At 39.5% G+C, this 16413-nt stretch overlaps 1 protein-coding gene across 1 annotated transcript; it reads left to right on the top strand.

Moving 5' to 3' along the window:
* Positions 1-1423: 1423 nt before the first annotated feature.
* Positions 1424-15864, top strand: AMER1 (APC membrane recruitment protein 1). Its single transcript, XM_063432087.1, has 2 exons — positions 1424-1543; positions 9168-15864. The coding sequence occupies exon 2, from the start codon at positions 9258-9260 to the stop codon at positions 12486-12488; it is 3231 nt and encodes a 1076-aa protein (XP_063288157.1). The 5' UTR covers positions 1424-1543; positions 9168-9257; the 3' UTR covers positions 12489-15864.
* Positions 15865-16413: the final 549 nt, after the last annotated feature.

The raw sequence follows: 16413 nt of genomic DNA, 5'->3' as shown, positions 1-16413 counted from the left end.
ACATGTAGGTGGACTTATGGGTGGGCCTTATGGGCATACTCACCGTCAGGCCCTGGGGTCCAGACCTTTAGCTGTGTAAGGGGCCCCCAAAAAATGGAGCTGCTTCCCGTTCTCCCAGAACATTGAATTTTGTGACCACAGTTACAAACAGCCTCCAGAGATCCTGTTCTACACCAGACCAGTGGAGCCAAACTGCAGCTAGAGCCCATCACCATCCTCATCTGGTTGTAAGTAGGCAATCTAGTATATTATTAGTGACACTAATCTCTAATTTACCTCACATTAAAGGGACACTATAGTCCCTAGAACCACTGCAGCTTAATGAAGTGGTTCTGGTGTCTATAGCCTATCTCTGCAGGCTTTTTAATGTAAACACACACTGTGTGCTCCACTGTTAGTTCAGATGGCAGATCATATGGGTGGGGCATTGTGATGTCACATGGGGGGGGGGGGGGGGGCAAACTTTTCTTTTGCCTAGGGCTGCAAAAATCCTTGCACCGGCCTTGGCTGGGTGATTGAGACACATTGGGGACTGGTCAATGAGACATGTGGGGGGGCTGGGATAATGAGACACACGGGGAGCTGAGACAACGAGATGCAGACATTGAGACACATGAGGGGCTAGGGGATTGTGACTCATGGGGGGGGCTAGGAGATTGAGACACATGGGGGGCTAGGGGATTGAGACACATGGAGGGCTAGGGGATTGAGACATATGGGGGGCTAGGGGATTGAGACACATGGGGGGCTAGGAGATTGAGACAAATGGGGGGCTAGGGGATTGAGACACATGGAGGTGGCAATTTGGTGGTCTTTGCACTCCTGTGACTAAATTCCAGCCTGCAAGAATCTGTAGGTGTCCTCCAATCTGTAGGTGTGTAGTCAGTATTGACAGTATATTTAGTTTAAGCATTAGATACAATTTGAACCACTGAATTTGCAGATCCTGCACTGACGGGTTTACTAAGGCACAGCTGGAGTGGTTTTAGAGCAGAAAACTACATTTGACACAATAACATGATAATCAGAGGACATTTTCTGCTGATTTCTCTGAGTGTAGAACTTTGCTGAACTAATGTACCATTTTCCATTGGTAAACATTGGCCTTTATTTATTAATCCTTTCACCCTGCCAGTGACTGACACCAGGCTAGACATGCCAGCAAAGAGCTCAGTGAGACACTGCACTGTGCATGCACTACTGATACACAATAAAAGGATGTAAATAAAGCCTGTGGGTGAGTGCCCTGCGCTCTGATTGGCTGATACCGCAATCAATCAGATGCTGAGCCAATGGTAGAATATTTTGGCTCTCTTCCTGCTACTACTATTTCATCATTGGTTGATCGCGTTCCCCGTACTACTGCCTGTGGCTGCTTGCTGATTGGTTGGTTGCGCTGTCAGTCACACGGTGGCTGGGGGGAGGTGGTCAGGTAGAGGCCGCGGTGGTACAGGAGTATCAGTGTGCGGAGCAGGGCTGGGGCGGCCTGGGCAGCCAGAGCACGATAACTCGCAGGCACGGGGCCTAGTCCGGAGGAATGGAGGTAAGAAGTGTCCAGTGTCAGGCTGCAGCAGGCACAGCTTCACCTATCTGGGATAATGTGTAATAATGGGGGATGGACCTGATTTACTGCTACTCTGCACTAAAACCAGAATACATTTATCATATACACTGTAATAACTAAATATAATACATTTATCATATACACTGTAATAACTCAATATAATACATTTATCATATACACTGTAATAACTCAATATAATACATTTATCATATACACTGTAATAACTATCGATATAATACATTTATCATATACACTGTAATAACTAAATATAATACATTTATCATATACACTGTAATAACTATGAATATAATACATGTATCATATACACTGTAATAACTATATCAGTATAATACATTTATCATATACTCTAATAACTATATAATTTATCATACACTGTAATAACTATACAATACATTTATCATATGCACTGTAATAAATATAATGGACCCACTAAGTAACTTGCTGGTATGGGCACATTAATAATACGGGTAATGGATGGTGCTCACAGCCTGGGATTTACATGACTTCATCTAATGTAGATGGGCACAGTGTGCGTTTAAATGGTGAGTAGTTCAATATAAAGAGACAACCGGGGCATAGTGTGCATCTAAATGGTGGGTAGTTCAATATAAAGAGACAGCCTGGGCACATTATGCGTTTAAATGGTGGGTAGTTCAATATAAAGAGACAGCCTGGGCACATTGTGCGTTTAAATGGTGGGTAGTTCAATATAAAGAGACAGCCTGGGCACAGTGTGCGTTTAAATGGTGGGTAGTTCAATATAAAGAGACAGCCTGGGCACAGTGTGCGTTTAAATGGTGGGTAGTTCAATATAAAGAGACAGCCTGGGCACAGTGTGCGTTCAAATGGTAAGTAATGTAATTTTAGGATTGCACATATTAAACTGTAAAGCTCTGCAGAATACTAATATAATAATGGAGATTACAGCCCTTGTTGTCAGCTATTTTATTGTGTTTCTATGATTGTAGATTTTTAGTTATTGCCTACCTGATGGTTGTCTGAGTCATGGTCTTACTGTTGGCTGTTTACAGATTATTTAATTCCCGAAGCAAGGACCTACGAGAAAGACTAGTGCTAATTTAATCTCATGTTATTGTTACAATATTAACAAATAATTACCTGAAGGAAAACATTTTTTTTTTTTTTTTTTAAAGTCAGGATATATTTGTGTGCTAGAAAGAATGGATTATATAACCGCTGTAGGGTTGGGGGTGATATGGGGGAAGGAGGTGAGAGATTTTTGAAGCATTCAATCAGTATGTAGAAGAAAGAAAAAAAAAAAAAAAAAAAAAAAGCATAATTTTTCGATAATCTGGTTCAGGAGTTTGTTACTTTCGTATAATGTAAATGGACTTCATGCACCCCATAAAAGAAGGTTAATATTTTTTTATTACTTCAGAAAGAGTGGGTGGTGATAGCCTGCTTACAGGAGACACATTTTTCTGCACATAAACCACCAGTTTTTGGCTTAATTAAATGTCCTATTGTATATCACACCTTTGCTTCAAATAAAACTAAAGGCGTTCGCACATTATTTCACGCAGACTGGTTGTTTGCATGTACAAAGGAAAACAAAGATAAAGAGGGGAGAATACTAATTTTAGTGGGTGTACTTAATGGAATAGAGGTGACGATGGCAAATTTGTATACTAATGTTAACCAGATTCAATTTTTAAGGAAAGCATTTGGCAAAATAGTAAAACTTAGGGTTGGACAGGTATATATTTGTGGGAATTTTTATTGTGTTCTCCGTGTACAGTTGGATGCTAAAGGGTTGAAAAGTCCCAGCTTTAACCAAATGTCAATGAGTTCAAAATCAAGAAGCCTTCTTGAGGAATTTTGGGTTTTGTGACACATGGCGCTCTTTATATCCAGGAGATATGGATTATACATTTTATTCAAAAGTCCATAGCAGATACCCGCGTATTGATATGTGCCTCATTGATGCTTTATCTTTGAACAGTTTAAAAAAAGGTTAAAATTGCTCCTATTATCTGGTCAGACCATGCTCCAGTTTGCTCCATATTCTCTACTTTATATCCATTAAGAGGCAGCGGTACATGGAGATTGAATGAGGAAATTTTGGGAGATATAAAGGTTGTAACACTTATACACACTTCCATTGTTCATTTTTTTTTTTTCATGAAAATCAATATGCACATACCTCTATTGCTAGTACGTGGATGGCTCATAAAGCAGTGATCTGCGGACTATTGATACAAGGGGCGTAACAACAAAAAAGACAGTATAATTTTAAACAGAATAGACTTATACAGGAATTGGCTGCTACAGTGGCTATACACAAACAAAACCGTAGTAAGAAAGCTTTAGATCAGCATTTCCCCAATTGGTGTTCCGCGGAACCCAACACTAATTGGGCTTCCGCCAGAAGTTTAAAAAATAAAATGGCCGCGGACGGCGAGGGTGCAGTGAGCAGATAACTGCTCCCTCGACGCTCAGCACCCCCACCGGACCCCAGGGACCGCTCACCAGCCGTCCAGCAGCCCCACTGGATCCCAGGGACTCCATGCTAGCACTCCTAAAGGTAGGGGGATTGGGTGGATGAAAAATGTAAAAAAAAATAATAATAATTGTATGTGTGTTTGTCGGTAAGAATGTATGTGTGTCTGTCAAAGAGTGTGTGTGTGTGTGTGTGTATCTGTGTGTCAAGGTTTGTGTATGTGTCACTGTGTGTGTATATGTCAGTGTGTGTATCTGAGTGTGTGCGTATTTGTGAGTCAAGATGTGTGTGTGTGTGTGTGTATATATATCTGTGTGTCCGATGGTTAGCCACATAAACTCGGTGAAGATGATTTTATTACCTAAAATTTTGTTTCTATTCCGTACAATACCCATAATAATTTTAAATAGATTTCAGAAACTAATTCCCTCATTTTGGGGGGAAAAAACACCAAGGGTTTCATTATCATCAATGTGTTATGGGGTGATTAAGGGAGGACTGGGAGTATAAAGTCCCTTTAAGTTGTATTGAGGCATGTATTTCATTCATGAAAAGCATGATATAAATAACTCTAAGTCTCGAAATAGTTGTTTTTAATTATTCGGTCATGTATTTTATATTATACAATTATTTTCCTTCAATAATGGGGCGTACATGCACACTTCGTGCTTCTGTGGTACAAACTCTTTTCTAGAAAGCCTTTGGAGATTTTGTGAAGTCACTTGGGATAAGATTTTGTACAACTCAGGGTCACAGTTACAGTATGTCTCCTATTACATTCAGTGAGGGGATGGACTCTCTTTTTGTAAGTCACTGTATTTGTAATGGGTTGACTGGAGCCATGTACTAAGTGTTTATTGAACCATAAATTAATTAAAACAACTTAAGTGATTTCTGATTCCTGACATGGCCGTTTTAATGTAAAGATCCAAATGCAGCTTTGCATTTTCTATTTTACGTTATTGATCACAGGAATGGCGTATAATCCATTTTACAATACAGATTTGAATGTGAAATCCTGAGATGACATTTAGCTCTGCTTTCAGTTTCTGTAAAGTGCTCTTAACACAGGGACACAGTGAGTGACTAGCCAATATTTTGACCTTTTATTATCAGTAGAATGTATAAAAGTTCTGGAAAAGGGCCTAACACATTCAAATGGTACATTAAAAGGCCTGGGATAATTTTTTTTGCGCACTTGGACAAGGTAGTAAAAAAATTATTAAAAAAAAAGAAAATATATATTCATTAGATTTTCAAAATTATTTTCCAAAGTCCTTAAAATCCTACCTGCAAGTTATGCAGCCAAACACTAAAGTGTTCCTTTAAACCGGTAAAGAGGGGAGGGGGACATGCTCCTCTCGCCCCACCACTTGCCCGCTCGATCCTGTCCCATCTCACCTTATCAGATCTCTCTCCACTTGTCTCGTGCCTTCTCTAACAGACATCTTCAACTGCTCGCTCTCTTCTGGCATCGTCCCTGCTGACCTTAAACATGCCACTGTAGTACCTATACTAAAAAAAAACATCCCTCGACCCATCCACCCTCTCTAACTACCGTCCCATATCCCTGCTCCCTTTTTCCTCAAAGCTTCTGGGAAGACTTGTCTTTACCCGTGTGTCTCATTTCCTCAATTCCAACTCTCTCCTTGACCCCCTTCAATCTGGCTTCCGCCCTCTCCACTCCACAGAGACTGCCCTTATCAAAGTTACTAACAACCTAATCGCAGCTAAATTCAAAGGCCACTACTCCATACTAATTCTTCTTGACCTCTCAGCGGCCTTTGACACCGTTGATCATGCTCTCCTTCTTCAAACTCTTCAATCGCTTGGTCTCTGTGACTCTGTCCTCTCGTGGTTTTCCTCTTATCTCTCCCAACGCTCATTCAGTGTCTCCTTTTCTAATGATACCTCCTCCCCTCACCCTGTCTCGGTTGGAGTCCCCCAAGGCTCCGTCCTTGGTCCCCTTCTATTGTCTCTTTATACTGCCTCTTTTGGATTCCACTACCACCTGTACACTGATGACACTCAGCTATATCTCTCCTCCCCAGACCTCTCCCCCGCCGTCCTGCAACGTGTCACTGCTTGCCTTTCTTCCATCTCTGACTGGATGTCCTCCTGCTTTCTGAAACTCAATCTCTCAAAAACTGAGCTCCTTGTCTTTCCTCCTCCTAATACTGATCCTCCTCTTTCGCTCTCCCTTCAAGTTTGTGGTACCAACATCAGTCCATCCTTGCAAGTGCGCTGTCTTGGCGTCATACTTGACTCTGGTCTCACCTTTGAGCCTCACATCCAGCATGTTGCCAAATCCTGTAGATTCCATCTTAAAACCATAGCCCGCATCCGCCCCTTTCTTGCACCAGATACTACCAAGGAGCTTGTCCATGCACTAGTAATTTCCTGCATGGATTATTGTAACCCTCTCCTGATTGGTCTTCCCAATAGCCGTACTGCACCCCTACAGTCCGTAATGAACACTGCTGCTAGATTGATTTTCCTCTCTAGTCGTTTCTCTCACACCTCACCCCTCTGCCAGTCCTTACATTGGCTTCCTGTATGCTATAGGAGTCAATTCAAGGTACTAACTCACACCTATAAAGCACTGAACAACTCTAGCCCCTCTTATATCTCCTCACAGATCCATAGGTATGTCCCTTCTCGGTCTCTCCGCTCTGCCCGTGACCACCTCCTGTCCGTTGTCCGCACTCGTACAGCCAATTCGCGCTTGCAGGACTTCTCGCGGGCGGCTCCCTTCCTATGGAATAGCCTGCCTACCGCCATCAGACTCTCCCCTAGTCTTGCATCTTTTAAGAAGGGCCTTAAAACCTATCTCTTTAGGAAAGCTTATGACCTCCAAGACTAACCCCTACCTCACATACCTGTCTCTTGCCCTCTCCTAAAGGGCAGCCCACCTTATTTGATTGCAAATTCCTGTCCTAATGTGGTTTACACCCCACCTCCTATAGAATGTAAGCTCAATTGAGCAGGGTCCTCTTCAACCTATTGTTCCTGTAAGTTTATTTGTAATTGTCCTATTAGTAGTTAAATCCCCTCTCATGATATTGTAAAGCGCTACAGAATCTGTTGGCGCTATATAAGTGGCAATAATAATAATAATAATAATAGCACCCTGACCATTTCATAGTGTCCCTTTTAACAGTGCAAATCTAGCACTGTAGCTTCATTGTGTAAAACTACCTGCAGCTACAGGCAGACTCCTTTACTGGGAACAGACACTTCGGGCAGGAATGTCACATTCCCTTTTATTCGTATCCCATAAACCAACAGTGATTTATGTGATAAGTAGTGGACAGAGTGAAGTTTTATTCATCCCACGAGATATGCAAATAGCAGCCATACAATATACACACCGTCTGGTTTACTCTACAGCAATTTGCATACTTGTGGACACATTGCATAAGTTTTTACACGTGGGTCTCTTATCCCTTTCTCTATAGTTGATCAGAACTGCAAAGATTTATTAAAAAGTTTCTAGCTATCATACTGCCACTCTTCCTTCTGATCTCAAAAAAAGGACTCTACACTTCCTCCCTTTGCTATAAAAACCTCTTACGGCAGTAATTTAAATGTGACATTTTCAATCCATTACAAATCAGATTTCTGTATGTAGATAGAACCTACTAAACTAATATAATGAACAATGTTAAAGGTAGTTTTTAAAATGCATATATTCACACAACTAAATACTTCAGATATACATAACATTTTAATATTTATCAATCCCAAAATGTGTAAATATTTACCATGAGTAGATTCATGTGGTTTACTGCTGAAGTTGTATCTCCTTGGTGGAACGTAGGTGCAGTTTTATTTGGCAAAAATGAATTGTGTGGCAAATTCTGCATTATTCATTGACTATTGTGCTTTTTGACTCTGCCAGGACATATCTGCTTCTATCACACTGGAGATGTAAATTAATGGGGAGGAGTAGTCAAGCTAATCCAATTTAGATGGATGCCCCCCAGAGGGCCAAGGATTTTAAAATGGGAGGTATCTACTTTAACCTTCTTTCTGACACAGATAATGTGGAGGCAGAAAGTGGCCCTATCAGTAAGAACTGCTCTCTGTAGGAAGAGTATTACATTATTATGGTAATGCTATTTCTCAACTGACTGCAATCTCCTGTCCTAATGTGTTTTACACCCCACCTCCTATAGACTGTAAGCTCGTTTGAGCAGGGCCCTCTTCAAGCCATCGTTCCTGTAAGTTTTCTTGTAATTGTCCTATTTATAGTTACATCCCCCCCTCCCCCCCTCTAATAATATTGTAAAGCGCTACGGAATCTGTTGGCGCTATATAAACGGCAATAATAATATATGTAACAGTATGTTTTAATGCCTATCTACTAGTGGTGATGTGTGTTATCACAGTATTCATCAAAGTATTGTCCACATAAAACTTCAGTTTAAATATTTATTTGTAGACATTTTTTATTCTAATGCCTATAAAATGCATGTGCTTTTGTTTATAGAATAAATGGAGCAAATATACCCACAATGAAATGACAAACTTAGCGTGCAGACTTAAGAATAACATGTTAAAAATGTTCCCTGATCCTACTATTTACATCAATCATACCACCAGAAAAGAAGAGACTCTGTTTTTTTGGAAGTTTCAGCAGCCACATACTAAAATTACAAGTACTGATATTCCACATACCCCTCTGTAAAAAATGTTTACCTAGCATGTATATTTTTTTACGGAATCTGTATTATTATTATTATTATTATTATATATATATATATATATATATATATATATATATATTTTTTTTTTTATCCAGTTGATTGTTGAGCACTTCACTCTAGTTAATCACTATAATGGGAATTGTGGAGAATTAGCAATGGATTTACTAATGTTGACAAATGTTTCCCTGTTTGCTTTGGCCTATATTTGCAATTCATTATTGTTCTAATCACAGTTAAGTGATTAGCCCTTTGTGTCAATATTTCTTCCTTGTGTGTTTTTATACATATTTATGCCTTTTGTACTGGGTAAATAAGTAAATAAAAACATAGAGCTACAAGTTTCTTTTGTTTCATCAGTATGCATTTGAAAAGTTTTTAAATGTTTTTCTTTTTTTTTCTTCTTTATTCTTAGGTGGAAGGTCTCTTTACCTATGCTAACCAGACTTTAGTACCACTGCTGCTCTATCAACTGTCCCCATTGTTTTAATGCTTGAGAGTTGCAATGGAAGCTGGCCAAGAGTGCCAAGGAGAAACTGCTGGCACAAACGTAGCGTCTGTTATTTGTGAAAAAGCAGATTGTATTCGCTATGATGCAGACTCCGAAAAAGTGGAAACATCTCTTGGGCAGTCTGGAATGTTTCTAGACCAACAAACTTCAGCTAAGCAGAAGAAGTCTCCTTTCAAATTTTTTGGAGGCAGAAAGAGCATTTGTACTTTGCCAAGCTTTTTTGGGGGAAAACACAAAGGCCTGAGCAAAGGAAGCTCCAAAAAAGGATTAAGCAAAAGCAAAACCCATGATGGCTTCAGTGATGTACCTAGAGAAGATGGGAAAAAAGAGAGTTCTTTTCAAAGGTTCCACATGCATGAACATACAAAGTTTGCGAATTCTTTGCCAAGCTCTCAGAGTGCTGATTCTGGTATTACTTCACCAGTTAAGCTTGATTTTAACTTTCATGATTCATCCCCTCTAGGCAGCACAGAATGCTTTGATAAGAAGCTAAATGGTGAGAAATCTCTGTCCTTTCCCAGACCAAAAAAGGGATTAAAGGGTTTATTTAGTAGCATTCGCCGTCATAAAAAAAACAAAGCCATAGATACTGAGAAAAGTGAGATTTCTAACAATATCCCCCCTTCTATCATCTTGGATAAAGTGACTATCAAATACACAAATGAGGATAGTGGCAGTGATAAACATAATGAGGGCTCTGTTGACCCTGTACCTTCAGAGAACTACCTTGATGCTATCCATGAAAAAGAATTAACAGTGGAATGTTCTGAGAACTTCTCAGGTGTGCCTCAACCCACAGATTTACCTTCAGAAGCTAATCTAGATGCAACGGTAGACCAAAAAAGTTCCTTTGAGTTTAAAACCAATTCTGCAGTTTCTGCAAGCACTGAGGAGGTGTTCCTAGAGGTACTAAATACCGATCACACAACCAGAGATTCTCTATCAGGTGGTGATCAAATTAGCCTCATGCTGGAAGATGTTTCTTCACTCAAAAGTTTTGACTCTCTTACTGGCTGTGGTGATATAATTGCAGATCAAGACATTGACCACATGAGTGACAACACAATCTCGTTGGAGCGAAACCGAGAAATAACAAAGAGAAGTTCTTGCCTCGTGACCTACCAGGGTGGTGGGGAAGAGATGGCAACACCAGATGACATGGAAGAAGAGTATCTCCAACAACTTTTGGAGGATTCCACTGGTGCAGAAGCGAACTATGAATTGAACCAAGAAAAGGAAAATGAAGGGAATTCGAAAAGCTTTATTTCCCTTGAGGCTAGTGAGTTTCCTTTGAATGTTAAAGATCCATTTGATAGAGCCCTTATGTGCAACACAGAGTTGTTGACCCCACAGAGTGATCAGCAAGAGTCTGCCCCAAATAGTGATGAAGGATACTATGATTCTACGACACCTGGTCCCGAAGACGATTCTGGGGAAGGCTTCATTCAGAAGGAGCGGCTTCCCAGGGATAGCTACAGTGGAGATGCACTTTATGAGTTTTATGAGCCTGATGACAATCTAATGAGTCCTGCACCAGGTGGTGAGTCTTTATATGAAAGTAAAACTCCATGTTCTGAAATTTTTGATCAGTTTTTTGGTTTTAGTATTCCTGCAGACAGTGGCTCAATTCAGGAGGCAGAACGTAAAAGGGGTGCAACAGAGACAGAAGAAGAGAGACTTGCAGTGATTCAAAAACAGCTTCTCTTTTGGGAACGACAAAGAGAGGCAGCACTAAAAGAGATGGAAGGTCCAGTTGCTGATCTGTTTTGCAAAGAAAAGCTGAATATTGAATGTGAAAACAGAACTGCTAATTTAGTGGACAGGAATATGAGTTGCCTTGGTAGCAATCTAGCATTGTTGCAAAATACAAACAAAGATGCAATCAGCAAAGGAATTCAAAATGTACAGACTGAAAATCAAAGCTGGACAGACTTCCAAGAGAATTCTTTTACACACTCTAAATCCCAGGAATGTTATAGTCAACATTTAGAGGGTAACTGCCTTATCGAGGATGATGCTGGTTTTGAGTTGAATGTTGATAGCCTTGAAGCTCAAGATCAGGATGATACCAGAATATCAAGTTCTGATAACTTTAAAAATTTTAAGATTCCCTCTATGCACCATGTCCAGAATGTATTTGATAATGTATACAATACACCAAATGAATGTGAGGATACTGCAGAGTTCAACAATGGAATGTTATTTTCTAGTATATCTGAACGTTTGGGAAAAACTGGCTCTAGCTCCTCGTTCCATCACAATCTCGATTCTCTTCCGACCATGGTTACTTTTGACATTGTTGATGTTGAAAATGAAGGCGAATGTGAACAGCAAATAGAGCTGAGTCCAGATGAAGAGGACGATACATCATTTGAGACTTTTGATCACAGTTATGTACAGGAATCTTTAGCAGATTGTGAAGAACAGTTATTTCAAGTGGATTCCCATCTTCCTTTCCACAGCTACAACTGGGGAGTAGCTAGTCTTCCCCGTCACCTTGACCACTATAAGTTGATTCCCTCAATGCCTGTGCCGCTTTCGCTTAACCGAAGAAGCAAGTCTCTTGACACAGAAAATATGGAGCTTGAACTTGGGGGTCTCCATTTGTCTAGAGCTGGCCTCCGGTCCAACGATCACTCAGCCAATTGGGAAGATGGTCCTAATCATTGGAGTTATGGAGATGCATGTTCCCAGGGAGGTGAGAGTGCATGGGATGAGCGTAATTGTCTGAGACAGGACATTCAGCCTGCTGGGAATTTTGAAAGGTGTACTTCAGATGTAATTTCAAAGCAGGGTTATAGCAGAAATTTTAAAAGCCCAAGCTTAAGTAAAAAGTTGTCACAACGTATCAAACCAATTACAAGAATAACCAACACTACTTTGCAATGTAACACTAAGCTATCCCAAGAGGTTTCCAACTCTAACCAGTATTATGGAGAGAACACTACAAAGAAACTTGCTCTTGTGTTGCCTTTGGAAGAGAAAAGGGACTTGGCTCTACACCCATCTTTCTGCGACCCTGCTGTATCAATAAAGCAATCAAAAAACAAACCTGTGGGCATCACGCAAGCAATGCCTCAGCAACGCAAGAATGCCGGGGGCTCTCTTATACCTACAGGAGATTATAAAGAGCAGTTTGTACCCACCAAGAAAGGGACAGTTGTACAGAGAGCTACTGCTTCTGATGATTGGAGTAATCATCTTAGTGAATGTACTAACAGCTAGTGTTTTGTGAATTTTTTATATTTGCATTTATTTTAAGTAGGGAGACAAAAATATATATTCCATGTCAAGTGTCCTAATTTTGGATGCAAACCAAAAGAAACTGCTGAGCTGGGAGGGAACAAGTCTGTTCTGCTATTGCAATAAATATTTGTTACTATTTATTTTGCCATAGCCTACTTGGTGAACAAAAAATTGCTAACCTCTTTATTTTATGTTGTCTATGGCTCTTTGGTTTCATACTGTTAGATCTACCTTCAAACACTATGGACAAAGTCATATCATCTGATGGTGTGGGTTCATTTTAAAGAAACACTTTATATTTTTAAAATCTATGGTGGTGTTGGGTAATGGCATTTTAATTCAGCAGAGGATTATTTTATGGGGTTATTGATCTGGCATCATTATTGTATTAATACTGACATAGTCTGCTTTTACATTCATAAAATGCTGTCTATGCGAGCCTGTGATATTTTGCCCCATTGATATTTTACTAAGGGTGAAAGCTGTTTTGGTGTTGCCATTTCCCACACTGACAAAGAGACTACAGGGTGGTATAGTTCAAAATAAAGATCGGTCATCTACAAATGAAAGGATGCCAAGTCTGCTGCCTGTACAAAACCTTTTCTCCTAAATTAATTAGAACACTAGACCAGTTTCCCAAAACAAAATGTCTTGTAAAACATACATCTCATCTATACTTCTGTTAATATTTTGGGAAGCACAATGTAAGTAGGACCTGTCTTGCTACACAGGAGCGTGCTGCTTAATGTTTAAACTTTTATTAGCATTTTAAGTTGTTTAAGGTAAAACTGTAATGCATTTATACACTACCTTTTTATATTAACCTCCTCGAAGTAATCGAAGCGTTTGTTACAAATGTTAGTCTTGCAGTTAAACAGATATTCTGTGTTCCATCTACATTGCAGATAACCCGAATCCTTTTTCTCCCAGTTTCAGCTTGCTGTGTGAAGCTTGCCGTAAACTTTCTAAATTTGCATGGCAGTGTCATTGCATGGGCACCATGAAATATTATCCTAAAATGTATGTAGTAGGTAAGGAAGGTGAAGGCTGGTGTTATACGTCACACCTGAATAGTACAGATTTTTATTGTTCCAGTAAACGATGATTGCAGTTTGTTTGATTTAACCTCTGTTATAAATATATTACAGTTTTCCTTTAAATATTTGGTGACCAAAGATGTTCTAAACCATCATCTCTTTTGAACTTTTTTTTTTTAATTATTTTTACATAAGAGGCAACAGTTCTACAGATTCCTGCTAATGCTGAAAATGACGTGTTGATGGACTAACAACCTATGTAATGTCATTGGTGATTGAAGAGAAAGTACAGAGTTTCTGATTTTGATATTTTTGCAATGTATTAATGCAGTTGAACACTATTGATATATATGATTTTGTTGAAATCTTCATATATTGCTTCAATTTATGCAAATTGGTTTACTTTCTCATGATTCCTTCTGCTTCAGATAGGAAAAGTCTAGATAGGAAATGAAGTAAAGTCTTGTAGATCCACTCAAATTAATTTATCTTGCTTTTCAGCTCATGTATTACACCTTTTTAAACTGAGATTGCAAAAGGACATTATAGGCACCAAAACCACTGCCTTGGTGGTTCTTTTAAATATAGCCTGTTGCTGCAGGCTAAGCAGTATAAATGTTGCCTTTTTCTGAGAAACGGTGGTGTTTTCATTAGTGCCTATGGCTGCCAGTAGAGGGATTTCCTGGACCAATGTTCAGCTTTACATAGAACTGTATTGATTCAATACATCTCCAATGAGATACTGATTAGCACTGCACAGTGATTTAGGACACTGATGCATTAGCCTTACAATGCCCTATGTGGTACCACTGGACTAATACCGCATAGGGATCTCCGCTAGAGAGGTGTGTGGACAGTAGTGAAACTGGGCCCCATAAAGAAAAGGTTAGTAAATGTAAGAATAATTTGGTAAGCCAAACTCTAGATTGATTGCAGCTTGGTACATTTATTACGAATGCCGGGTTGGCAACTATAAAATGGCCACTATGTAATATTTAATTATCAGGAGTTATGCAAATCCCATCCTAGCATGCGAGTCTTGGTGAATCATTTGTCTTTAATTGGCTAAATGAGGAACAACCTAAACAAAATAATGTTCAGAATTGTTTTAAATGTAAAAATTCTGGCTAATATAGCTGAGTGGGGCAATATTTCTAAACTGGCTTTTTTTTACCTTAATTTTTCAATTTCGTTCTCTTTTATTGTTTTTAGTGAATTAAGCTCCTAGTGTATTTGTTTGTTTAAAAGTGTTCTGTAGGTTCTAATATTTAATTTTGTTCTGTTGTGTTGGTACTTTTTAAATCCTCTGCTTGCAGTCCATCTGATGAGCGTAGGAAGTGGAAAAGCCTGAGTAAGATACCCAAAATGCTTTAGCCTGTAGCTTTATCCCTTTGTGAATACATCTCATGGTTCACTGCATCACGAAACGTTCAATTAATCTAACTCTGTCTGTTCTAGTTTGGAAGAGGCTGTTTTGGTATGAGTGAACACAGTAAATGCAGCTTTTGAATGTTGGGTTACATTTTCATGTATTTTGAAAGAAAACAATTATATAATTGAAATGCTCTAAGCTTGCAGCTTCACCTTTTAAAGTGAATGTGTCGGCTTTTAATTCAATCTGTGCTACACAAATACTGAAAACACAAAATCTCCCACACACTATCTTCAGTGCTGAAGACTTTAAGGCCTATATCAAGGCAAATACTTATTTTGCATATTGTTGGGTGGCCCTTGATCTTATCCACAGTGCTCCATATGACACTAGAAGACACTGGTGTGCAAAGAATTACTCTGTGGATCCATATAATTACTTTTCCTGATCATAATTATGTGATGCATCCCCTCTGGTTACTTAACCCCTTAAGGACACATGACATGTGTGACATGTCATGATTCCATTTTATTCCAGAAGTTTGGTCCTTAATGGGTAAGAACATGTGTAGAAGTGTCAAAACACAAAGTAGCAATAGTTTTTTTTTTTTGTTTTTTTTTAAGATATGAAAATACAGCCCTTAAATATGACATGTCTTTGCAAATTCAAACAAGGCATATTTGTTAAAATGTCAATACTCTGGCAAGCGACATTTGCAATGTTGCTTTAAATGGCAAAAAAAAATCGCGAATACATTACAAGGGAGCGACTGGGCCCCAAAGCCAATTTATCATGCTTGCCTAGGTAATACCTAGGAAATAAAAACAAAATGGTTATTTTTTGTGTCTGTTACAAGATTCTCAGCTGTACAGGTGGAAGTGTAATTTATTATTTTTAATGATGGTCAAACCTGAAGAAAATAATAAAGAATATTGTTACAAACCTGTACTAATTGTTTCTTGATGTTTGTATTCATACAATGTATTGTTCATTTAACTTGTCTTAAAGCGGCACTGTCATGCCGAATCCCGTTTTTTTTTTTTAACCCCCCTCCCGCCTCCACTACATCCAATCGACCCCCTAGTCACCCCCAAATGCCCCTAAGCCCCCCACATTACCTATTTTTAATTCTTTATTTTCTGCCCGATCTTTATTCAGGGCGCCGCCATCTTTGTGTGGGTAGGTGAAGTCCCTGTGGGACACGTCATCTGCCCACACTAGATAGACTGTGAGATTCCCGCACATGCCCAGTGAAACACCTGGACATGCGAACGGGAATTTCATCCATTCATTCATTCATCAGACAGACGAATGAATGAATAGAAACATCAGACAAACAAACTAACACTGAGTATCAGTGTTAGTTTGTTCGTTCAGTTTATTACAAGGAGGGAGCTACCGGCACGCAGCTCCCTCCTTGTAATATGTAACTATAGAAGCGGCAGGGAGCTGTGCTCCCCACCACTTCATAAGCCCCCCCAGATCCCCCCCCTCA

This window comes from Pelobates fuscus, chromosome 9 (assembly GCF_036172605.1).
Source record: "Pelobates fuscus isolate aPelFus1 chromosome 9, aPelFus1.pri, whole genome shotgun sequence".
NCBI lineage: Eukaryota > Metazoa > Chordata > Amphibia > Anura > Pelobatidae > Pelobates > Pelobates fuscus.
Note: the sequence above shows the minus strand (reverse complement) of the source record. Positions and strands in the feature narration are given on the sequence as shown.

Bases quoted from the DNA above. Each gene is read 5' to 3' on its own strand.
- AMER1 (XM_063432087.1), top strand. From the start codon at position 9,258: ATGGAAGCTGGCCAAGAGTGCCAAGGAGAAACTGCTGGCACAAACGTA.